The 26,707-nt window shown below is 39.8% G+C and overlaps 1 protein-coding gene and 1 long non-coding RNA gene across 2 annotated transcripts in view; both read right to left on the bottom strand.

The window, feature by feature from the left end:
• LOC137971326 (CD151 antigen-like) overlaps nt 1–25,600 on the bottom strand; it is a 47,331-nt gene extending 21,731 nt beyond the window's left edge. The window contains exons 1-5 of the mRNA XM_068818152.1: nt 25,464–25,600; nt 25,285–25,372; nt 22,901–23,092; nt 21,087–21,161; nt 19,899–20,003 (exon numbers count right to left, since the gene is read on the bottom strand). Coding sequence (XP_068674253.1) covers nt 19,899–20,003; nt 21,087–21,161; nt 22,901–23,092; nt 25,285–25,350 — 438 coding nt within the window. The 5' untranslated portion in view covers nt 25,351–25,372; nt 25,464–25,600. The remainder of the gene's footprint in view (nt 1–19,898; nt 20,004–21,086; nt 21,162–22,900; nt 23,093–25,284; nt 25,373–25,463) is intronic.
• A 200-nt stretch (nt 25,601–25,800) lies between these two features.
• LOC137970509 (uncharacterized) overlaps nt 25,801–26,707 on the bottom strand; it is a 4,626-nt gene continuing 3,719 nt past the window's right edge. The window contains exons 1-3 of the long non-coding RNA XR_011116823.1: nt 26,609–26,707; nt 25,928–25,969; nt 25,801–25,834 (exon numbers count right to left, since the gene is read on the bottom strand). The exon at nt 26,609–26,707 is cut by the window's right edge and continues 3,719 nt beyond it. This is a non-coding gene — a long non-coding RNA (uncharacterized lncRNA). The remainder of the gene's footprint in view (nt 25,835–25,927; nt 25,970–26,608) is intronic.

Here is a 26,707-nt window from a genome sequence, read left to right on the forward strand (position 1 = left end):
CGGGAATTCAATGTTCCAAGTGGCACAGCCCTTTCGCCTACCGCACCAACTGCGCCGACTAACGCAGTCTTCCTTTATTATTTTAACTGGTAGCCTTATTTATCAGTAGTTATCAGGATATACAACTTGCCTTTGGAACCTTTTGAAACCTTCCTTTACAGCTAATGGCCTACTTTCACTTTGTGGTGATTCTTTTCTGATGAACACATCAGTCTCTCAAAATATCACTAGTGTCGATTTTCTTTAATTGCTTGTGCAAACAAATACAAAAACACAGCAGAAAACACGGAAAATCTGTATATCACCAAACGAGTCTACATACTTTATAGTTTACTACAAAACCGTTAATACTATCGCCAAAATTCTATTTAGCGGCAACTAACATTGCTCACAAGCCTACCACGATAACTTCAGCAATCGTCACATCACTTACGGCGCTGAAAACAATTATTCCTAATAAATACAGTCTCGGTCACAAATGTTGTAACACAGACGGCAATTTGCCCCCTCTCCCCCTTCAATGTTGATGTTTATGGGTTGGAGTGCAAAAACCAACCGGTAAATGCAACATTGATTGGAGGGAGGAGGAGGGGTACGTTATTAACAGCCTTGATGCGCTTCACTTGCTGTTCAAGCGAAGTGTTACAACTATTTATGACCGAGATTGTCTGGGTGTTGAATGACGCAATTCAGATAACAAAAAGCGCCATAACCAATGTATTCTGTAACGTTCGCTTTCATGGGACTTTCGTTATGAAAATATGTCGAAGCATGTTTAGCTACTTATAAAATTGATAGAAAGAGTTGACTTGTTGCTAAAAGGGAAAGATATCTTGTAGATTTACGAGCGAAAAGCTGCACAAGCGTAATGGCCTTTAATTGAACCCTGTTTCGATATTAAACGTCACACGGCCAAGAGCTTTTTACTGACGCCACGTTAAATTGAAGGACTTTTCCATAGTAAAGTTGCTGAATTTTGTGATATTTCAACAGCAACGGTTGAAAGAATTTCCAAAAGAAATAGGAACACTCCCGCGTGTTTAAAAAATTCGTCAAAAAGAGGGCGTAAGTTCAAGCTACTGTAAGTAACACACTGAGAAGGCACCTCATTTGCGGTCTCAGGTTCCTGCGAAAAAGAGACGGGACTTTTACCTGTAAAAGAATAGACACTGTGCATAATGACCCGAACGAGGGGTGGTGGTACCAAGTATTATTTATTACCTTAACTCGTTTTCAGCTCCATAGCGTACAACAGTAAATGTTTTCCTTTTGGTGTGTAAACACATTCTTACACCGGTGGAGTAGGTAGAAAAAAGGTTGTTGGTTTCATCGTAAGGTTGCAAGTACTATTTTCAACGATTTGTCTTCTATTTTTTACTTAACAATCAATTGTCTTGTTGTTTTGCCTTTTAATAGGTATTGAATTATAGCTCTGCAAAGAAAAACTTATATTTAATGGTATATTTCCTTAGATGAAGGACTCCACCCATTGATTTGTAGAAAATTACTTTTGTGCAAACAATGAACATCACCATTGGGATCACGGTACACCGTCACCGTTTCTTCCAAAATTATTCACGCTCCCTTTAAATCGGTCTTCTTTGCCTAATTGTTTACTAGAAAATAAGCACTAGAACACAACTTAACAATAGCGAGATGTTCAAGCTATTGGCTTTTTTTTCTTCAAAATCTCAACGGTACACCATGGTGATCCGTTGTCAGTAAATTAATTACAGTCTACTGAAATTATTTAGCAATGAACGGATCACCATGGTGTACCGTTGCAAATAAGCCTAAGAAATGCGCTGTCGTGATTTCTACTAATTGTGCTTACACATAGTGATTACTACTAGTTTAGAACGATTAAACTTCCTAGTTTTTTCAAAACACAACGCCAAAATTAAGATGAAAATGATGGTGATCCGTCAACGGTACACCAAAATCCCGTGTAACCAAAATAGGAACAGAGTTTAGGACTGGGGATAGACTAGTTCAGGAAAACAACACTCAAACGAACTTGCATCATTCCAGTCTCTTTCATCCAGACAAAGGAAAGCTCCCCCTCAGCGGTACAGAAGATAGGAGGGAGTGTCATAGGCGTATCTCCTTTAAACTGAAAACCCGCATATGTAAATGGCCTTGGGTGCTCGCAGCTGAACCTAATGGCCTTCCAATAGTAACACCAAACCATGCCATAAGACGATATTTGCTGTTCATCTGAAGTAATTTAGAAATACGACTTCCGCCGCTGTTGTACCTACCCTGCGAAGGTTGTACTTGCCGGGTTGCAAAATGATGCTATACATATATGTAAGAAGACTTAAAAGAAACGTTGTACCTCAATTCGGTGGCCCTTTCAAATGCAAGATGCGGTATTTTTCTTCTTTTTTTCAATTAGATTTGGACTAATCGGTTATAAAATACGCGACTCGCGCTTGACGGGAATTCAATGTTCCAAGTGGCACAGCCCTTTCGCCTACCGCACCAACTGCGCCGACTAACGCAGTCTTCCTTTATTATTTTAACTGGTAGCCTTATTTATCAGTAGTTATCAGGATATACAACTTGCCTTTGGAACCTTTTGAAACCTTCCTTTACAGCTAATGGCCTACTTTCACTTTGTGGTGATTCTTTTCTGATGAACACATCAGTCTCTCAAAATATCACTAGTGTCGATTTTCTTTAATTGCTTGTGCAAACAAATACAAAAACACAGCAGAAAACACGGAAAATCTGTATATCACCAAACGAGTCTACATACTTTATAGTTTACTACAAAACCGTTAATACTATCGCCAAAATTCTATTTAGCGGCAACTAACATTGCTCACAAGCCTACCACGATAACTTCAGCAATCGTCACATCACTTACGGCGCTGAAAACAATTATTCCTAATAAATACAGTCTCGGTCACAAATGTTGTAACACAGACGGCAATTTGCCCCCTCTCCCCCTTCAATGTTGATGTTTATGGGTTGGAGTGCAAAAACCAACCGGTAAATGCAACATTGATTGGAGGGAGGAGGAGGGGTACGTTATTAACAGCCTTGATGCGCTTCACTTGCTGTTCAAGCGAAGTGTTACAACTATTTATGACCGAGATTGTCTGGGTGTTGAATGACGCAATTCAGATAACAAAAAGCGCCATAACCAATGTATTCTGTAACGTTCGCTTTCATGGGACTTTCGTTATGAAAATATGTCGAAGCATGTTTAGCTACTTATAAAATTGATAGAAAGAGTTGACTTGTTGCTAAAAGGGAAAGATATCTTGTAGATTTACGAGCGAAAAGCTGCACAAGCGTAATGGCCTTTAATTGAACCCTGTTTCGATATTAAACGTCACACGGCCAAGAGCTTTTTACTGACGCCACGTTAAATTGAAGGACTTTTCCATAGTAAAGTTGCTGAATTTTGTGATATTTCAACAGCAACGGTTGAAAGAATTTCCAAAAGAAATAGGAACACTCCCGCGTGTTTAAAAAATTCGTCAAAAAGAGGCGTAAGTTCAAGCTACTGTAAGTAACACACTGAGAAGGCACCTCATTTGCGGTCTCAGGTTCCTGCGAAAAAGAGACGGGACTTTTACCTGTAAAAGAATAGACACTGTGCATAATGACCCGAACGAGGGGTGGTGGTACCAAGTATTATTTATTACCTTAACTCGTTTTCAGCTCCATAGCGTACAACAGTAAATGTTTCCTTTTGGTGTGTAAACACATTCTTACACCGGTGGAGTAGGTAGAAAAAAGGTTGTTGGTTTCATCGTAAGGTTGCAAGTACTATTTTCAACGATTTGTCTTCTATTTTTTACTTAACAATCAATTGTCTTGTTGTTTTGCCTTTTAATAGGTATTGAATTATAGCTCTGCAAAGAAAAACTTATATTTAATGGTATATTTCCTAGATGAAGGACTCCACCCATTGATTTGTAGAAAATTACTTTTGTGCAAACAATGAACATCACCATTGGGATCACGGTACACCGTCACCGTTTCTTCCAAAATTATTCACGCTCCTTTAAATCGGTCTTCTTTGCCTAATTGTTTACTAGAAAATAAGCACTAGAACACAACTTAACAATAGCGAGATGTTCAAGCTATTGGCCTTTTTTTTTCTTCAAAATCTCAACGGTACACCATGGTGATCCGTTGTCAGTAAATTAATTACAGTCTACTGAAATTATTTAGCAATGAACGGATCACCATGGTGTACCGTTGCAAATAAGCCTAAGAAATGCGCTGTCGTGATTTCTACTAATTGTGCTTACACATAGTGATTACTACTAGTTTAGAACGATTAAACTTCCTAGTTTTTTCAAAACACAACGCCAAAATTAAGATGAAAATGATGGTGATCCGTCAACGGTACACCAAAATCCCGTGTAACCAAATAGGAACAGAGTTTAGGACTGGGGATAGACTAGTTCAGGAAAACAACACTCAAACGAACTTGCATCATTCCAGTCTCTTTCATCCAGACAAAGGAAAGCTCCCCCTCAGCGGTACAGAAGATAGGAGGGAGTGTCATAGGCGTATCTCCTTTAAACTGAAAACCCGCATATGTAAATGGCCTTGGGTGCTCGCAGCTGAACCTAATGGCCTTCCAATAGTAACACCAAACCATGCCATAAGACGATATTTGCTGTTCATCTGAAGTAATTTAGAAATACGACTTCCGCCGCTGTTGTACCTACCCTGCGAAGGTTGTACTTGCCGGGTTGCAAAATGAGCTATACATATATGTAAGAAGACTTAAAAGAAACGTTGTACCTCAATTCGGTGGCCCTTTCAAATGCAAGATGCGGTATTTTTCTCTTCTTTTTTTCAATTAGATTTGGACTAATCGGTTATAAAATACGCGACTCGCGCTTGACGGGAATTCAATGTTCCAAGTGGCACAGCCCTTTCGCCTACCGCACCAACTGCGCCGACTAACGCAGTCTTCCTTTATTATTTTAACTGGTAGCCTTATTATCAGTAGTTATCAGGATATACAACTTGCCTTTGGAACCTTTTGAAACCTTCCTTTACAGCTAATGGCCTACTTTCACTTTGTGGTGATTCTTTTCTGATGAACACATCAGTCTCTCAAATATCACTAGTGTCGATTTCTTTAATTGCTTGTGCAAACAAATACAAAAACACAGCAGAAAACACGGAAAATCTGTATATCACCAAACGAGTCTACATACTTTATAGTTTACTACAAAACCGTTAATACTATCGCCAAAATTCTATTTAGCGGCAACTAACATTGCTCACAAGCCTACCACGATAACTTCAGCAATCGTCACATCACTTACGGCGCTGAAAACAATTATTCCTAATAAATACAGTCTCGGTCACAAATGTTGTAACACAGACGGCAATTTGCCCCCTCTCCCCCTTCAATGTTGATGTTTATGGGTTGGAGTGCAAAAACCAACCGGTAAATGCAACATTGATTGGAGGGAGGAGGAGGGGTACGTTATTAACAGCCTTGATGCGCTTCACTTGCTGTTCAAGCGAAGTGTTACAACTATTTATGACCGAGATTGTCTGGGTGTTGAATGACGCAATTCAGATAACAAAAAGCGCCATAACCAATGTATTCTGTAACGTTCGCTTTCATGGGACTTTCGTTATGAAAATATGTCGAAGCATGTTTAGCTACTTATAAAATTGATAGAAAGAGTTGACTTGTTGCTAAAAGGGAAAGATATCTTGTAGATTTACGAGCGAAAAGCTGCACAAGCGTAATGGCCTTTAATTGAACCCTGTTTCGATATTAAACGTCACACGGCCAAGAGCTTTTTACTGACGCCACGTTAAATTGAAGGACTTTTCCATAGTAAAGTTGCTGAATTTTGTGATATTTCAACAGCAACGGTTGAAAGAATTTCCAAAAGAAATAGGAACACTCCCGCGTGTTTAAAAAATTCGTCAAAAAGAGGGCGTAAGTTCAAGCTACTGTAAGTAACACACTGAGAAGGCACCTCATTTGCGGTCTCAGGTTCCTGCGAAAAAGAGACGGGACTTTTACCTGTAAAAGAATAGACACTGTGCATAATGACCCGAACGAGGGGTGGTGGTACCAAGTATTATTTATTACCTTAACTCGTTTTCAGCTCCATAGCGTACAACAGTAAATGTTTTCCTTTTGGTGTGTAAACACATTCTTACACCGGTGGAGTAGGTAGAAAAAAGGTTGTTGGTTTCATCGTAAGGTTGCAAGTACTATTTTCAACGATTTGTCTTCTATTTTTTACTTAACAATCAATTGTCTTGTTGTTTTGCCTTTTAATAGGTATTGAATTATAGCTCTGCAAAGAAAAACTTATATTTAATGGTATATTTCCTTAGATGAAGGACTCCACCCATTGATTTGTAGAAAATTACTTTTGTGCAAACAATGAACATCACCATTGGGATCACGGTACACCGTCACCGTTTCTTCCAAAATTATTCACGCTCCCTTTAAATCGGTCTTCTTTGCCTAATTGTTTACTAGAAAATAAGCACTAGAACACAACTTAACAATAGCGAGATGTTCAAGCTATTGGCCTTTTTTTCTTCAAAATCTCAACGGTACACCATGGTGATCCGTTGTCAGTAAATTAATTACAGTCTACTGAAATTATTTAGCAATGAACGGATCACCATGGTGTACCGTTGCAAATAAGCCTAAGAAATGCGCTGTCGTGATTTCTACTAATTGTGCTTACACATAGTGATTACTACTAGTTTAGAACGATTAAACTTCCTAGTTTTTTCAAAACACAACGCCAAAATTAAGATGAAAATGATGGTGATCCGTCAACGGTACACCAAAATCCCGTGTAACCAAAATAGGAACAGAGTTTAGGACTGGGGATAGACTAGTTCAGGAAAACAACACTCAAACGAACTTGCATCATTCCAGTCTCTTTCATCCAGACAAAGGAAAGCTCCCCCTCAGCGGTACAGAAGATAGGAGGGAGTGTCATAGGCGTATCTCCTTTAAACTGAAAACCCGCATATGTAAATGGCCTTGGGTGCTCGCAGCTGAACCTAATGGCCTTCCAATAGTAACACCAAACCATGCCATAAGACGATATTTGCTGTTCATCTGAAGTAATTTAGAAATACGACTTCCGCCGCTGTTGTACCTACCCTGCGAAGGTTGTACTTGCCGGGTTGCAAAATGAGCTATACAATATGTAAGAAGACTTAAAAGAAACGTTGTACCTCAATTCGGTGGCCCTTTCAAATGCAAGATGCGGTATTTTTCTCTTCTTTTTTTCAATTAGATTTGGACTAATCGGTTATAAAATACGCGACTCGCGCTTGACGGGAATTCAATGTTCCAAGTGGCACAGCCCTTTCGCCTACCGCACCAACTGCGCCGACTAACGCAGTCTTCCTTTATTATTTTAACTGGTAGCCTTATTTATCAGTAGTTATCAGGATATACAACTTGCCTTTGGAACCTTTTGAAACCTTCCTTTACAGCTAATGGCCTACTTTCACTTTGTGGTGATTCTTTCTGATGAACACATCAGTCTCTCAAAATATCACTAGTGTCGATTTTCTTTAATTGCTTGTGCAAACAAATACAAAAACACAGCAGAAAACACGGAAAATCTGTATATCACCAAACGAGTCTACATACTTTATAGTTTACTACAAAACCGTTAATACTATCGCCAAAATTCTATTTAGCGGCAACTAACATTGCTCACAAGCCTACCACGATAACTTCAGCAATCGTCACATCACTTACGGCGCTGAAAACAATTATTCCTAATAAATACAGTCTCGGTCACAAATGTTGTAACACAGACGGCAATTTGCCCCCTCTCCCCCTTCAATGTTGATGTTTATGGTTGGAGTGCAAAAACCAACCGGTAAATGCAACATTGATTGGAGGGAGGAGGAGGGGTACGTTATTAACAGCCTTGATGCGCTTCACTTGCTGTTCAAGCGAAGTGTTACAACTATTTATGACCGAGATTGTCTGGGTGTTGAATGACGCAATTCAGATAACAAAAAGCGCCATAACCAATGTATTCTGTAACGTTCGCTTTCATGGGACTTTCGTTATGAAAATATGTCGAAGCATGTTTAGCTACTTATAAAATTGATAGAAAGAGTTGACTTGTTGCTAAAAGGGAAAGATATCTTGTAGATTTACGAGCGAAAAGCTGCACAAGCGTAATGGCCTTTAATTGAACCCTGTTTCGATATTAAACGTCACACGGCCAAGAGCTTTTTACTGACGCCACGTTAAATTGAAGGACTTTTCCATAGTAAAGTTGCTGAATTTTGTGATATTTCAACAGCAACGGTTGAAAGAATTTCCAAAAGAAATAGGAACACTCCCGCGTGTTTAAAAAATTCGTCAAAAAGAGGGCGTAAGTTCAAGCTACTGTAAGTAACACACTGAGAAGGCACCTCATTTGCGGTCTCAGGTTCCTGCGAAAAAGAGACGGGACTTTTACCTGTAAAAGAATAGACACTGTGCATAATGACCCGAACGAGGGGTGGTGGTACCAAGTATTATTTATTACCTTAACTCGTTTTCAGCTCCATAGCGTACAACAGTAAATGTTTTCCTTTTGGTGTGTAAACACATTCTTACACCGGTGGAGTAGGTAGAAAAAAGGTTGTTGGTTTCATCGTAAGGTTGCAAGTACTATTTTCAACGATTTGTCTTCTATTTTTTACTTAACAATCAATTGTCTTGTTGTTTTGCCTTTTAATAGGTATTGAATTATAGCTCTGCAAAGAAAAACTTATATTTAATGGTATATTTCCTTAGATGAAGGACTCCACCCATTGATTTGTAGAAAATTACTTTTGTGCAAACAATGAACATCACCATTGGGATCACGGTACACCGTCACCGTTTCTTCCAAAATTATTCACGCTCCCTTTAAATCGGTCTTCTTTGCCTAATTGTTTACTAGAAAATAAGCACTAGAACACAACTTAACAATAGCGAGATGTTCAAGCTATTGGCCTTTTTTTTCTTCAAAATCTCAACGGTACACCATGGTGATCCGTTGTCAGTAAATTAATTACAGTCTACTGAAATTATTTAGCAATGAACGGATCACCATGGTGTACCGTTGCAAATAAGCCTAAGAAATGCGCTGTCGTGATTTCTACTAATTGTGCTTACACATAGTGATTACTACTAGTTTAGAACGATTAAACTTCCTAGTTTTTTCAAAACACAACGCCAAAATTAAGATGAAAATGATGGTGATCCGTCAACGGTACACCAAAATCCCGTGTAACCAAAATAGGAACAGAGTTTAGGACTGGGGATAGACTAGTTCAGGAAAACAACACTCAAACGAACTTGCATCATTCCAGTCTCTTTCATCCAGACAAAGGAAAGCTCCCCCTCAGCGGTACAGAAGATAGGAGGGAGTGTCATAGGCGTATCTCCTTTAAACTGAAAACCCGCATATGTAAATGGCCTTGGGTGCTCGCAGCTGAACCTAATGGCCTTCCAATAGTAACACCAAACCATGCCATAAGACGATATTTGCTGTTCATCTGAAGTAATTTAGAAATACGACTTCCGCCGCTGTTGTACCTACCCTGCGAAGGTTGTACTTGCCGGGTTGCAAAATGAGCTATACATATATGTAAGAAGACTTAAAAGAAACGTTGTACCTCAATTCGGTGGCCCTTTCAAATGCAAGATGCGGTATTTTTCTCTTCTTTTTTTCAATTAGATTTGGACTAATCGGTTATAAAATACGCGACTCGCGCTTGACGGGAATTCAATGTTCCAAGTGGCACAGCCCTTTCGCCTACCGCACCAACTGCGCCGACTAACGCAGTCTTCCTTTATTATTTTAACTGGTAGCCTTATTTATCAGTAGTTATCAGGATATACAACTTGCCTTTGGAACCTTTTGAAACCTTCCTTTACAGCTAATGGCCTACTTTCACTTTGTGGTGATTCTTTTCTGATGAACACATCAGTCTCTCAAAATATCACTAGTGTCGATTTTCTTTAATTGCTTGTGCAAACAAATACAAAAACACAGCAGAAAACACGGAAAATCTGTATATCACCAAACGAGTCTACATACTTTATAGTTTACTACAAAACCGTTAATACTATCGCCAAAATTCTATTTAGCGGCAACTAACATTGCTCACAAGCCTACCACGATAACTTCAGCAATCGTCACATCACTTACGGCGCTGAAAACAATTATTCCTAATAAATACAGTCTCGGTCACAAATGTTGTAACACAGACGGCAATTTGCCCCCTCTCCCCCTTCAATGTTGATGTTTATGGGTTGGAGTGCAAAAACCAACCGGTAAATGCAACATTGATTGGAGGGAGGAGGAGGGGTACGTTATTAACAGCCTTGATGCGCTTCACTTGCTGTTCAAGCGAAGTGTTACAACTATTTATGACCGAGATTGTCTGGGTGTTGAATGACGCAATTCAGATAACAAAAAGCGCCATAACCAATGTATTCTGTAACGTTCGCTTTCATGGGACTTTCGTTATGAAAATATGTCGAAGCATGTTTAGCTACTTATAAAATTGATAGAAAGAGTTGACTTGTTGCTAAAAGGGAAAGATATCTTGTAGATTTACGAGCGAAAAGCTGCACAAGCGTAATGGCCTTTAATTGAACCCTGTTTCGATATTAAACGTCACACGGCCAAGAGCTTTTTACTGACGCCACGTTAAATTGAAGGACTTTTCCATAGTAAAGTTGCTGAATTTTGTGATATTTCAACAGCAACGGTTGAAAGAATTTCCAAAAGAAATAGGAACACTCCCGCGTGTTTAAAAAATTCGTCAAAAAGAGGGCGTAAGTTCAAGCTACTGTAAGTAACACACTGAGAAGGCACCTCATTTGCGGTCTCAGGTTCCTGCGAAAAAGAGACGGGACTTTTACCTGTAAAAGAATAGACACTGTGCATAATGACCCGAACGAGGGGTGGTGGTACCAAGTATTATTTATTACCTTAACTCGTTTTCAGCTCCATAGCGTACAACAGTAAATGTTTTCCTTTTGGTGTGTAAACACATTCTTACACCGGTGGAGTAGGTAGAAAAAAGGTTGTTGGTTTCATCGTAAGGTTGCAAGTACTATTTTCAACGATTTGTCTTCTATTTTTTACTTAACAATCAATTGTCTTGTTGTTTTGCCTTTTAATAGGTATTGAATTATAGCTCTGCAAAGAAAAACTTATATTTAATGGTATATTTCCTTAGATGAAGGACTCCACCCATTGATTTGTAGAAAATTACTTTTGTGCAAACAATGAACATCACCATTGGGATCACGGTACACCGTCACCGTTTCTTCCAAAATTATTCACGCTCCCTTTAAATCGGTCTTCTTTGCCTAATTGTTTACTAGAAAATAAGCACTAGAACACAACTTAACAATAGCGAGATGTTCAAGCTATTGGCCTTTTTTTTCTTCAAAATCTCAACGGTACACCATGGTGATCCGTTGTCAGTAAATTAATTACAGTCTACTGAAATTATTTAGCAATGAACGGATCACCATGGTGTACCGTTGCAAATAAGCCTAAGAAATGCGCTGTCGTGATTTCTACTAATTGTGCTTACACATAGTGATTACTACTAGTTTAGAACGATTAAACTTCCTAGTTTTTTCAAAACACAACGCCAAAATTAAGATGAAAATGATGGTGATCCGTCAACGGTACACCAAAATCCCGTGTAACCAAAATAGGAACAGAGTTTAGGACTGGGGATAGACTAGTTCAGGAAAACAACACTCAAACGAACTTGCATCATTCCAGTCTCTTTCATCCAGACAAAGGAAAGCTCCCCCTCAGCGGTACAGAAGATAGGAGGGAGTGTCATAGGCGTATCTCCTTTAAACTGAAAACCCGCATATGTAAATGGCCTTGGGTGCTCGCAGCTGAACCTAATGGCCTTCCAATAGTAACACCAAACCATGCCATAAGACGATATTTGCTGTTCATCTGAAGTAATTTAGAAATACGACTTCCGCCGCTGTTGTACCTACCCTGCGAAGGTTGTACTTGCCGGGTTGCAAAATGAGCTATACATATATGTAAGAAGACTTAAAAGAAACGTTGTACCTCAATTCGGTGGCCCTTTCAAATGCAAGATGCGGTATTTTTCTCTTCTTTTTTTCAATTAGATTTGGACTAATCGGTTATAAAATACGCGACTCGCGCTTGACGGGAATTCAATGTTCCAAGTGGCACAGCCCTTTCGCCTACCGCACCAACTGCGCCGACTAACGCAGTCTTCCTTTATTATTTTAACTGGTAGCCTTATTTATCAGTAGTTATCAGGATATACAACTTGCCTTTGGAACCTTTTGAAACCTTCCTTTACAGCTAATGGCCTACTTTCACTTTGTGGTGATTCTTTTCTGATGAACACATCAGTCTCTCAAAATATCACTAGTGTCGATTTTCTTTAATTGCTTGTGCAAACAAATACAAAAACACAGCAGAAAACACGGAAAATCTGTATATCACCAAACGAGTCTACATACTTTATAGTTTACTACAAAACCGTTAATACTATCGCCAAAATTCTATTTAGCGGCAACTAACATTGCTCACAAGCCTACCACGATAACTTCAGCAATCGTCACATCACTTACGGCGCTGAAAACAATTATTCCTAATAAATACAGTCTCGGTCACAAATGTTGTAACACAGACGGCAATTTGCCCCCTCTCCCCCTTCAATGTTGATGTTTATGGGTTGGAGTGCAAAAACCAACCGGTAAATGCAACATTGATTGGAGGGAGGAGGAGGGGTACGTTATTAACAGCCTTGATGCGCTTCACTTGCTGTTCAAGCGAAGTGTTACAACTATTTATGACCGAGATTGTCTGGGTGTTGAATGACGCAATTCAGATAACAAAAAGCGCCATAACCAATATATTCTGTAACGTTCGCTTTCATGGGACTTTCGTTATGAAAATATGTCGAAGCATGTTTAGCTACTTATAAAATTGATAGAAAGAGTTGACTTGTTGCTAAAAGGGAAAGATATCTTGTAGATTTACGAGCGAAAAGCTGCACAAGCGTAATGGCCTTTAATTGAACCCTGTTTCGATATTAAACGTCACACGGCCAAGAGCTTTTTACTGACGCCACGTTAAATTGAAGGACTTTTCCATAGTAAAGTTGCTGAATTTTGTGATATTTCAACAGCAACGGTTGAAAGAATTTCCAAAAGAAATAGGAACACTCCCGCGTGTTTAAAAAATTCGTCAAAAAGAGGGCGTAAGTTCAAGCTACTGTAAGTAACACACTGAGAAGGCACCTCATTTGCGGTCTCAGGTTCCTGCGAAAAAGAGACGGGACTTTTACCTGTAAAAGAATAGACACTGTGCATAATGACCCGAACGAGGGGTGGTGGTACCAAGTATTATTTATTACCTTAACTCGTTTTCAGCTCCATAGCGTACAACAGTAAATGTTTTCCTTTTGGTGTGTAAACACATTCTTACACCGGTGGAGTAGGTAGAAAAAAGGTTGTTGGTTTCATCGTAAGGTTGCAAGTACTATTTTCAACGATTTGTCTTCTATTTTTTACTTAACAATCAATTGTCTTGTTGTTTTGCCTTTTAATAGGTATTGAATTATAGCTCTGCAAAGAAAAACTTATATTTAATGGTATATTTCCTTAGATGAAGGACTCCACCCATTGATTTGTAGAAAATTACTTTTGTGCAAACAATGAACATCACCATTGGGATCACGGTACACCGTCACCGTTTCTTCCAAAATTATTCACGCTCCCTTTAAATCGGTCTTCTTTGCCTAATTGTTTACTAGAAAATAAGCACTAGAACACAACTTAACAATAGCGAGATGTTCAAGCTATTGGCCTTTTTTTTCTTCAAAATCTCAACGGTACACCATGGTGATCCGTTGTCAGTAAATTAATTACAGTCTACTGAAATTATTTAGCAATGAACGGATCACCATGGTGTACCGTTGCAAATAAGCCTAAGAAATGCGCTGTCGTGATTTCTACTAATTGTGCTTACACATAGTGATTACTACTAGTTTAGAACGATTAAACTTCCTAGTTTTTTCAAAACACAACGCCAAAATTAAGATGAAAATGATGGTGATCCGTCAACGGTACACCAAAATCCCGTGTAACCAAAATAGGAACAGAGTTTAGGACTGGGGATAGACTAGTTCAGGAAAACAACACTCAAACGAACTTGCATCATTCCAGTCTCTTTCATCCAGACAAAGGAAAGCTCCCCCTCAGCGGTACAGAAGATAGGAGGGAGTGTCATAGGCGTATCTCCTTTAAACTGAAAACCCGCATATGTAAATGGCCTTGGGTGCTCGCAGCTGAACCTAATGGCCTTCCAATAGTAACACCAAACCATGCCATAAGACGATATTTGCTGTTCATCTGAAGTAATTTAGAAATACGACTTCCGCCGCTGTTGTACCTACCCTGCGAAGGTTGTACTTGCCGGGTTGCAAAATGAGCTATACATATATGTAAGAAGACTTAAAAGAAACGTTGTACCTCAATTCGGTGGCCCTTTCAAATGCAAGATGCGGTATTTTTCTCTTCTTTTTTTCAATTAGATTTGGACTAATCGGTTATAAAATACGCGACTCGCGCTTGACGGGAATTCAATGTTCCAAGTGGCACAGCCCTTTCGCCTACCGCACCAACTGCGCCGACTAACGCAGTCTTCCTTTATTATTTTAACTGGTAGCCTTATTTATCAGTAGTTATCAGGATATACAACTTGCCTTTGGAACCTTTTGAAACCTTCCTTTACAGCTAATGGCCTACTTTCACTTTGTGGTGATTCTTTTCTGATGAACACATCAGTCTCTCAAAATATCACTAGTGTCGATTTTCTTTAATTGCTTGTGCAAACAAATACAAAAACACAGCAGAAAACACGGAAAATCTGTATATCACCAAACGAGTCTACATACTTTATAGTTTACTACAAAACCGTTAATACTATCGCCAAAATTCTATTTAGCGGCAACTAACATTGCTCACAAGCCTACCACGATAACTTCAGCAATCGTCACATCACTTACGGCGCTGAAAACAATTATTCCTAATAAATACAGTCTCGGTCACAAATGTTGTAACACAGACGGCAATTTGCCCCCTCTCCCCCTTCAATGTTGATGTTTATGGGTTGGAGTGCAAAAACCAACCGGTAAATGCAACATTGATTGGAGGGAGGAGGAGGGGTACGTTATTAACAGCCTTGATGCGCTTCACTTGCTGTTCAAGCGAAGTGTTACAACTATTTATGACCGAGATTGTAGGTCCAGCATGAACCATTTAAGCCTGAGTAACATGTAAATGATTTTCGCCAAATAGGATGGGCCAGGAAAGACCAGGAATTACAAGCATTTGGAACGTGGTTTCTTTGCCATTACTCTACTGAATTGGAATTTCCATGGTACCTACATCCTGCAACTGGGACTGAGAATCAGAAACAGAAACTGCAACTGGTTTCCCAAGTAACTGATACTTTATCTGGGGACATTTAGATGCAACAAGATCAGCATGGGGACGACTGACAAGTGAGAGAGAACGACAACTGTCCAGAGGTATCGGAAGTTTTTCACCTGCAGAAATAATAGAGGTCCAGAGAATTCCTGTGCCCTTCAGAATCCTCTTACAGAAGCAAATGGTCAAAGCAGTGAAACCCATGCTAGCATTACCAGCCTGCTTACAGGTACTCCATCCCCAGGTCACTCTCCAGGAAATTCCAAATTAAATCGTGGATTAAACTTTGTGTCCGTATGCCTCACCCTGGGTACATCACTCATGGCCCTTTCATCCTCAGGTTTATGGGTTGATGGTCAAGAAATACAACCTGGAGTTAAAGTTTTAAGTGGCCCATTCCACATGACTGCTGCTGCAGATCAAGTTATCCGTGCCAAGTCAGTCATCATGCATCAGTCTATAACATTCCATCACCTTCTCCAGAATCCAATTTTGCTCAGCATATCTCAGATCCTCAGTAAATCTACATCACAACCCTTGCTATTAAATGCAAACAGAAACAAACAGACATCCCGAAAAACATTATTCTCGGTCATCTTCGACCAATGCAAAGAGAAGACACTCAGGTTTATCAAGATGCTGCAGAGAATGCAGCAACTCTTCTGACTGATAGCTGGATGACTGATGCAAATGGACAACAAGCATTGTCAGCTTCCCCCTCTGTGCAACCTCCATCAGTCATTCCTTCAATTCAAACTTGGAAGGTTTCAGAACAGGAGAAAGAACTGACAGCTTCAGGACTTGATTCCTCAGTTCTGTCACCCTTTACTGAAAACATTAGCGAGTTCAATGAGCATGACAGTGAATTTGTGCCCCGCACAACTACAACACTGGATCTCTACTCAGAGGAGTATCACCAAGCTCTTATTAAACAGATTAAAGCACTGGCCCTTGATGCACCGAAATATGCGCACGTCCAAGTATCCCACTGCATTCTTACTTCCTGGTCATTCCTCGAGTGAGATCAAGGTTTCAGCGTCACATTGACACTGAGAATGCCTTGCAAGTCTACAAACATCCCTACCGTAAGAGTCCTGAAGAACTTCTTGCTATCAAGAATGAATGACAACGCATGCTCAAGTCGAAGATAATTCAACCAAGCAAATCTGAATGGAGAGCACCATGTATCCTAGTCCGTTACCCGCTGGAAAGTGGTCTTCCCCAGCCCAACGCTTTGTTTTTGACTACAGAAGCCTCAACAGTGTAATTCGTGGTGATGGCTTTCCCATTCCATCAATTGCTAGTGTTCTTGAATCAATTTCTCTGGGGAAAGTGTTTGCCCATTGTGATCTTGCAAGTGAATATTGGCAGATTCCTCTCAGCACACAAGATCGCCATAGAAGTGTCTTTTGTACTCATGTGGGACTTAATGAATTTTTGGGTTAAAAATAGCACCGAACACATTCCAAAGAATCCTCAACACAGTTTTTGCTAACTATCTACATCAGTGGTTGACAGTGTATGTTGATGACATTATCATATGGTCATACACACACACACATCGTGATGCACTTCACTCTTATGAACTGTTGTTTGCACGATCTGTACAAGCTAGCATTCAGTTCAAGCCTTCAGAATGTACCTTCTTTGCACGGGAACTCCAAGTGTTGGGACACACCATCACTGAACATGGTCGAAAACCTACCATGAAGGGTATCGAAGCTATTGCCAACGTGCAACCACCTTCTTATGTTACTGGCCTCAAGAGATTCTTGGGACTCTGCAACTGCTTTCGTGACTACATACCAAACATGCCTTCCAGAACCTTTTATCTCCGTCAGCTCTTAAAGAAGGACACGGCCCTCACGTGGACACCCTTTCATACCAAGGAATTCAAGGACTTAAAACTTAAAGTTACTGTTGTATCATCCCGACTGGAAGTTCTCCCTTTGAGCTCTATGTTGATACTAGTAAGCTAGGTTGTGGTGCAATGTTAGCACAGTGGAAAGACGACTAGCTCCGACCTGTCAGGTTTGCCTCAAGAGTCTTTAGTCCTGGCGAGTCGCGATGGCACACCTTGCAGCAAGAACTATTTGCTGTGAAGTGGGGCCAGGAATATTTTCGTCCTTACATTCTTGGTCGGCGTATTTAAGTTGTCACTGATCACACGAACTTGAAACGGCTTTCCTCTTTGGCACCTCAGCAAGCAAAACTAGCACGTTGGTGCATTTCGATGGCAGAATTCGACTTGAACATCGCCCACCGTCGACAGCCTGTGTCTGACTTACCCAATTCTGAAGATTCTTATGGTCCAGAAAATGGTGTTATATCTTTTCTCGTAGTTGTAATGTCTGCTGATGTCCCACATCACACTCCCACCTTGGTATCCGAAACTCTCAATGGACATTTTGCTTTCCTGCGCCATGTTTGCCGGCTGACTCATCCGACGGTTCATCCTGCCGCATCAACGCCAGTTGAAGGAAGCTTCTGTTGAGACCAGTGAAAATGATTACTTACATGTTCTTGCAGGACTTAACCTTTGCCCTTCAGAGTTTGCAAAAAGGCAGCAACAAGATTACTGGAGCAGCCTTTCCTTCAAATTTTTATCATCCAATGGCGATAAATCAAAATTACCAGATGTGCCAAATAGACATTTACAATGGGCTCAGCACTTCTCAAAGCGTGCTGCAGTTATGGATGGAGTCCGCATGTACCGTGATGAATTCATGGCTGATCCTAACCACTATCGCTATGTGGCACTAGATGACATTGAGTTGCGTCGACACCTGTTACGAGATTATCACGACTCGCCAGTAGCTATGCATAGAGGCAAAGAAGCTACATATCTATCTTTGGCAACGGATTTTTACTCGAGAAATATGTCAAAACATGTCAGGAACTGGGTACGCAGATGTCCAGCATGCATTCGCTTCAAAACCAGTGATCAGCACCATGGTCCTATGCAACTTACACTTAACAAACATTCATTTCACATGTTGAGAATTGATTATGTCGGGGAACTTCCAGTTACTCCTAATGGAGACAAGTGGGTTTTGACAGCAGTCTGCCCATATTCAAACTTTCTTAGAGCAATACCTGTCCCTGACAAGCGTGTCACCACCGCTGCCCGTGCCTTGTATGATCAATTGTTTTTGGAATTTGGTTTCCCTGTCGTCCTTTAAAGTGATCAAGGTGGTGAATGGATAAATGCGGTGCTTCAGGAAATGACAAAGTTACTATCCATAGAACATGTTTTTACCACCAGTTACCGCCCTCGCCTGAACAATTCCACTGCAAGAGTGCACAGATGGCTAAATTTTGCACTTGGCATTTACTGTGAAAAGAATCAACATTTGTGGGAAGACTTTTTACAACCTGCAACTTATGCCCAAAACACCTCTTCAATACCTGGAACAGATCACGTGACTCCCTTCTTCCTGGTGTTTGGAAGACATGCTCCTCCTGAAGTACTCTCCTCCGATTCGCCTCCAGCACCTCTCTCCCAGTCCTCATATGCCAGAGAGCTCATTAAAAGATCAGTTGAGACAAGGAAGAACTTTGACAGAATCATAGCTTATCTTAGGAGAAACCAGTATTATGACATGAACTCTAGAGATCTTGATGTGCCTGATGGAAAAAGAGTTTTTGTTCGACTTCCTCCCCCAAGTTCAACTCCAAAAGGAGCAGCGACCCGCTTCCTCAGGAAATAAAAGAGGTGTATAATGGAATTTCAGAAAATAGAGAATAGCAGACTGATGCCGCGGTAACGATATTGGTTTCGAATAAGTTTTGACGAAAGCTAGCATCGAAATGACATCTTAGATTAAAATTAATTGTGCTTGGTGTTCATTATTCACTTATTCAGTCTAGTAAAACTCGCAAATGACCGATCCAGAGGCATAGTGTATGGTTGTAATGTTGATTAAGTTGGCTTCTTTACTGAGGATATCTTTCGAACATGAAAAACGTTCGTAACCTCAGTTCATATGCAAAAGATTTATTCAAACAGGTTTGCGGGTGTTCTGATGTTTGCATACATAAGGTAAAAGACGTCTCTCAACTTTGAACCCAGGCTCTCGCTCTTTCCTCCCTTATGAGAGCCAGGGTTGACGTTGGCCGGCCTTCCCTCGCTATCTTGCCCTTGTTTGGGCGCGATTTTGGGATGGGAGTATCGAAATTTTGTTTCTATTTGTTAAAAAAGGGCTCAGTTTTCTTGCAGATTATGTCATCTACCCGCCAGTGTTGCATTCTGGGACTAATGCTGAGAGATCAAAAGAACTCCTGTGAGTTGTTTGTCGTCACCAGATCCTTGGATCTTATGTCTGCACGCAACCCTCAGCCATGCATAAACTGTTGTCAGATTCCATTTTATGTAGTCATACCAAGACCCCTTCTATTCAGCACGTACCTCTTTCTGCACGTTATCGACTGCCTCTGTAAGCTTCGCCTTGTCCTTCTCTCCGTAGTCAAGTGTGATTGTCTTGTTCACAGTATTTTCTATCTTACCAATCACCTAAAACAACGGAGGTTAGTTAGTTACTAGGAACAGTTTGGACAAAAGAACATCTGCACCGTGTTGTCAGAAACGGATCAAGATTTCGAGCCACTTCTAAAATGGGACAAGTAACGGTGACAACTGATGAAATGTAAGAACTTTTGATACTTGCTGTCCCTCGTTTTTTACGGGATATTCTCCATAAAATCTTGTCACGACCTGGTTGCAGTCCTTGGACTTTTTAGCAGCCACGTGACATCTTAAGCAGTGAGGCCAGGTTACATTAACGACATCCTTCGACGTCACACTTGTTCATTAAAATGGGGAATTTGTCTACACCTGTCCGACATTCTTTTGAGTGGCCTATTGAAGGTTAATTTGAAGAACAGGATTTGTACGTTGGTGAGAGCCTCCGCCTCTCACCGATGTGGCCTGGATTCTGCTCCCGAAATCAGCGTCACATATGGGTTGCTTTGCGTTAGTTGCTTTTCTACTCTGTTCCGAGTGATTTTTCCACGGGTACTCCGGTTTTTTTCTCTCTCATCAGAGACCAAACCAGCCTACTTTAATTTGCAGTTTTTCCAGCTAATCAGTAGAGCACTTGTTATCGGCAGAAGCTCATGACTTTGACGCGTTTTACTCTGGTTCAGAGCTGGGGTTTTTTTTTATTTAAAAATTTCCTCATTTGCCTGGATGTAACGCAGCTCGCGCATTTTCCCGCGCGTCCAGCTTCGATGTTATTTTTGTCCATATTTGGGCATAAAATGAGTGTCTTAAAATCCCTAGCGTTGTTTCAAGGAAAAGAGTTGCAAGTTGCACGCTTCAAGGTCACGTGCTTCTGTTAAGGCTGGTTTACACATACGACGCAAGCATAAGCACAAGCAACATACGCAGACGCAGTAGCGTTTTGGTAATTGGTACCTTTCATTAGAACAAAAGACACTAATTAACAACAAGTTAATGCGCCTGCGTAGGCTGCTTATGCTTATGCTTTGCGTCGTATGTGTAAACCAGCCCTTATCGGTTATATGCACTTGAGACTTACACAAAGTGATTACCATTATCTGGCAGACTACATGAAACACTCCTGTTTATTCCTACCTTATCTCTCTGAGAATAGGCCATGATTCCAGAAGCGATTTCCAAAATGAAAATCATCATCACTAGGAAGGCATACTAAATTCACAGAAACGGAATAATTGTTTGATTAAAAACACCCACAAATCATGGATAAATTTTTCCCTACTTTTTTTGTAAAAACAAATGATTCCCACCGTTAACATTTATTCCCCGAGGTGGAGGTGGCTAGTGGTGGATATTTACCGAGCCGCGAAGCAAGGTCGGAGGCAAATATCCACTACTAGCAAGGGGACACTGAGGGGAATAGTTGTTTTAGTATATACTAAAACAGTGAGAAACGTAATGTTTAAAAAACGAGCAGCAGTGTTTTTATCGGGGTAAAACACGCGATGCGAGTTTTTTGAACAGCTTCAAAAACATTCCACAAAAAGCGTGTCCCTCTGGACCCAGAACAACGGTTAAAATTATGAAAGAAGAATATTAGCATACAAGAAAAACAAGTTATGCCTGATTGGTATTCTTTATATGAAAAACACTAATGAGGAGTGTTTTATCGGGGTTTAAAACACGAGAACGTGACGGATTTTAGTGGCTATTGTGAATTGATTGAATGCTCTCGACCAATCAGATTTTTCATAGTGAGTCTGATGTATAATAATCACTGATATTTGTAGAGCATAGTATAATAGCTCACAAATACCTTAATGGCCAAGCCAATCAAAACTCAAAATTGCATTATCTAATGATCTAGTTTTTAATAATATAAGCCATTACCATCTTCTACATCTTGTCTATGAGCTGGGGTCAAATACCTGGGTGTAAAAACTCCCTTACATGAGCAGCTCGTTTTCTCCCGGCACCAGTATGATGTCGATTGAGCGGACACCCTTATTAGAAGCGGTTGTCACGCACAGTACATTTAGATCTAGACTACGTTTATGTTTAAATAACTCTTTTAACTTTACAAAAAGCGGCATTCCCTTTCACCCTTGAAAGTGAGAACTTGTCTTTGGTGTCCTTATTGGTGGTAGAAACCCCCAGAGATGTCTACAGGGAACCCGTACTCTTGGTTTAATTTGCTCTCTTCACAAGTTCTTCGAACGGAACGGGCCCGTCAAGTTTTCCTCCTACTAAACCTCTTAGCTTAAGCCGTGTTCACTTAAGGCCTCGCCTATGATCGAATTAGACATGAAAAGGATTACAGTCCCTTATTATAATTGGATTATAATTACTTCAAACAACCTAACAAAGGCTAATTACCGTGCGTAATTGAAGAGAATGGAGAACACGCGAAACTTCTAATCGCTTTATGGAGCGAAGATTTGGATTTGTCTTCTCTATTCTCGAAAGCTATCCTTGGTTCTCTTCTCGCCTGAACCAATGATAATCGTGGCAGCCACACGATACGGCACCATTTCGTTACCCTGCCTATTGTATTTGAGGTTTCGCAGATGCGAACTGAACCATAATTGAATAAAATTGAATGGAGTATGATCGCCTGATTTATACTTCAGTTGATCATAGTCAACGGTGAGTGTGAACACGACTAAACTCTACACTTAAGAAACCAGAGGTAAGGAGTAACTAACAGTGTAAATTGATCACAATTTCATTATTTTTCTTTCGTTTTATCTCATTGTTCCTCCCGCCAAAAGAATCTCCTTCAAACGATCGTTTTCCGGCTGGAAAAATTGTTATTGCACGCAGCGAACGCCTGGGTGATCAACTTTATTCTTCCAGTCATTGAGCATTATTTTTTGTTTTACTTTCAACTAACCGCATTATAGACAAAGACGCATTACAAGCGCGTCTGTCATGTGTTTTCCATAACTTACTAAGAGAAGAAGCCATTTTTTCTCCTTCATCGCACCGCAGCATCCGATACCACCAATGATCATTACCAGGGCCCCCGCGGCTATCAAGATGTTTGCTGCTGTCTTAAATCCTCCCTCCTCCATCAATGCCGAGTAATTGCTGGCGCTCACTCGCGCAAAGATCCCCACGGCCATCACTGCAATACCTGCGGCCTGGAAGCAACAAAACATTAGAAAAAGAGACAAAGAGAACCTCTCAGAGCTGCGTTAAATCGCGTCGAGAGCAATTTTGTAATAGCTTTGGTTTTGGCCTGCTCGGTGATTGGCTTTAAAAAAACTCGTGACACAGACAATCAGAGAAAACAGTTGAAACAGTTGTGACTTGCTCGCTCGCTCGCTCGCTACTCCCCACTCTGGCCATGACACGAAATGGAAAAAAAAATCACATTTTCTGAATAAAAAACAGAACGAAATTGTTTTGATTTTTTTGTGTAATCTTGCACGAGGTACTGGATGGAAGAAGCTCGTTCAAAAATATCTTAGGTATAGAATACATGCGCAAAAAAGACTTGACAACGCTGAAACGAATTACAACACAAGCCCGAATGATAACTAATCGTAACGACTTGACGATACCAGCTTACGTTTGCAACTTACGAAGATGAAAATTAATCTCACTTTACTGAACAGAAGAGTTTTCGAAAGCATTATTATCAGTTTTTTTATATATGAATTTTGAGGGAGTATTGATTATTTGCGTAGTTGAATTGAGATGTCTTTACCCCAAAAAATCGATCAAGATAGAAAACTCGCAAAGTGACTACATCACCGAGAGGAAAAGCGAGTCCATGACATTGAGGTCAAAATAGATGACAAATATATCAGTCATGTCTGTGATCGATTTTTGCCATCACGATCTAGTTAATTTCTCAACAACTAGGCAAAGATATGTGACTATGCAATCAAATACACTTGGCTATCATAAGATCATTATTGTTAAAATATAGTTATGTTCTTCATAACATAAAATTGATAAAATTCGGCAATGAAAAAGAGAAGAAAGGATTTAAGAAAGAATTATTTTGGGGTTGTTGGCGAGGCGAGGTGCTCTTGAAAAGATAGCAGAAGCGAAAAAAAAAAAAAAGAATTCTAGACAAAAGCCTGAAAGACAACCTTAACTGGATAGACTGCCAAGTGAGCGACACTTTCAACCCGCTCGATTAGGACCTAAAAAGCAGTTTGTTTAAAGTTGAGATTTTTGTAAAATTTTCTTGGTACCGTGGTAACCCTGACGTTAATTAACTAGGACTTCTGATAAGGGTTACAGTCGTGGCTGCTTATTAATTCACATGTACCAATTTTTTTTTCTTAGTGCCCGCATAACCTTGGTTAATCTTTGGGGTCTACTATCAAAGTTCTTCCTCCAATGGGTTAAGGATTTAATTTCTTTGTGGTGTTTTTCGGCCCTCATTTAGTTCTCGCGCTCAGTTAGCATTCAGTTTGAAAACACCGACAGAAGAGATCACAAACACTCGACGCGTCTCTTTTCTCTTGTTCCAGGGACCAAAAGCGAAAAAAGTAGCTGCCTCGAACTCACTTATTACCTTTTTGTAATAAAACTATGATTTGAAAGAAAGTGACATAAAAGTATTCTTGAGCTGCCAAATATTACAGGAAAATTATATTCGTGTCCGGAAGTAAAGACATATGTTTTTTTCTGAAAGGAAAACTACAGAGGCTTAACAAATATGGCGGATTGTGTCGATCCACACTTGTCTTTTCTAGTGAATTTTGAACGTAACCAGGCAGCACAGGCACTTTTTAAAACTGGCAAATAAAGCTCTCAGTGAGATATGAGCTAGCAAATTTAGAAATAAAGTACATAGTATCACTGATTTGATATAGAAGATTATCTTGCAAGTTTTTTGCCCGAGGTGGGATTAGACGCCATTAAATGGAAGATCTCTCTTCCCAGGAGCAGTTTTTCGCTGATTGTACATATTATGTCTATGCGTCAAATAAGATGACATGAAAACTAGCAATATAAGGTGAACGTAAGTAATTTCTGTAAAAATGTTCCCTTTTGGCTAAATACAAACACTAAAAAAAAGGTAACTCTTTGAGGTCTGTCATCCAAAAACCCTTCACGGTTTTATTTTTTCCGTGTTAAGAAAACAGGGAAAAATTATCTACAAAAAAAGTTCAAAGCGAAAATTTGATTTTTAATGATGAAAACGACAGTCACAACCAAGAAAATTAATGAGCAGTTAAAAGCTGCAAAAACTGCGCACTAAAAGTCGAATTCAATCTTTTTTTTTTGTATGGGTTGGAAATGAAAGCAAAACGGTGTTACGGACAAACGAGGTCGCTCGCGAAAATCCCGAAAGGTTAGCAACCTTACTCACCCAAAATACGAGATTAAAGACGCAAAGCATAAACTTCATACATCTCATTCCGCAATCCAGCCCCATTTCGAAGATTCTTTTCGAAGCCCTTAAACAAAATAAGGATGAAATATTTAAGGTCAAAACGCATGATGTTTTTATGTCTTTCGCATCCTTAATAACCAGGACTTCTATACTACCTTTCAACACTGGGTTTGATACCGCAAACACAAACTGAGGGAATTGTCTGCTCCAGCCACCTCCCAATACAGCTTAAAGATTCCGTTTACTAATGTTTTCTTTTCTTCTATTTTTGCAATTTGAGCTTGAATAAATTTTCTTGTTTTATGCTGAGATGAAATTAACATATGATTTGATTGACAATCTTTTGATCTTAGTATCGGCATAGAATTCAACCAATGACATTTCACCATTAATATGGATTGTGAGAGATTGTCCGTTTATTAATGAGTTCCATTTGACATATGATTCGGCACGTCGAGCAGGTGTGTGAAACGAAAAATCATTAAATACTCACCTCTGAAGCTTGTCGCGTTTTTCTTTGATAATTCTGAATAACAAAAAAGAAAAACTCTAGTAATTCAATAATAACGAAAAACGAAACAGTTACAGATCCAAAACCAAACAGGTTGAATTTCCTTACCGATTGGGTAAGTAAACTGCGAGATATTTTTCATACAACAAACTGAAAATAGAGTAAATCTATTCGATTAGTAAGTGTAATGGGACTTTTTATAAAACTTTGCCGACTTAATTCACAATTCCTCAATTATTTCCAATTTTTAAATCCAAATATCAGCCGGCTAATATTGAGAGAAGGCTGTGGTTTAAAAAAGAAATTTAATCTTCACCGGAGATATTGCACGTTCTTTAGACACCACTTTAAGGAAATGAAATATTCACGAGAGCGGAACTGGAGACAAGTTTGATCGAGCTCATAACATCCGCTTCTTTTGTTCTCACAGATCATGCTAATTTAGCAATAAAAAAAAAGAAATAATCTCAACCGGATAAGCTCTTCAATGTCATTATATACGGGACCTAAACATCTTGGTTTTACTTTGAAACACGTAAGTAAACGTATTTCAGTAAAGAGCCTCTGAATGGCTTTTGTGACGCGTTAGAAGCGACGTCAGCTCTAGTCCTTTATCCCCTACGATTTCTGATTATCATTTATTCTTAACTTGCCCCGAATTTTACAATTATCGTGAATCTTAAAACACCAACAGTTTGATTGGATGAGCAAGATTAACAAGAAGGATCATTCAATCTTTCTGGAAAACGAGGAACTGAGAACTCAATAAAAATCGCCTCGATACCATACCTAAACCATTTCTGGGCCTCACTTTCCATTGTATCGGTGCATGGGACTTGAAACTGGAACTGTTCGCGGACTGATCCCTTCACGTTACCACATACATAC

The sequence above is a fragment of the Montipora foliosa genome, chromosome 9 (genome assembly GCF_036669935.1).
Source record: "Montipora foliosa isolate CH-2021 chromosome 9, ASM3666993v2, whole genome shotgun sequence".
NCBI classification, from domain to species: domain Eukaryota; kingdom Metazoa; phylum Cnidaria; class Anthozoa; order Scleractinia; family Acroporidae; genus Montipora; species Montipora foliosa.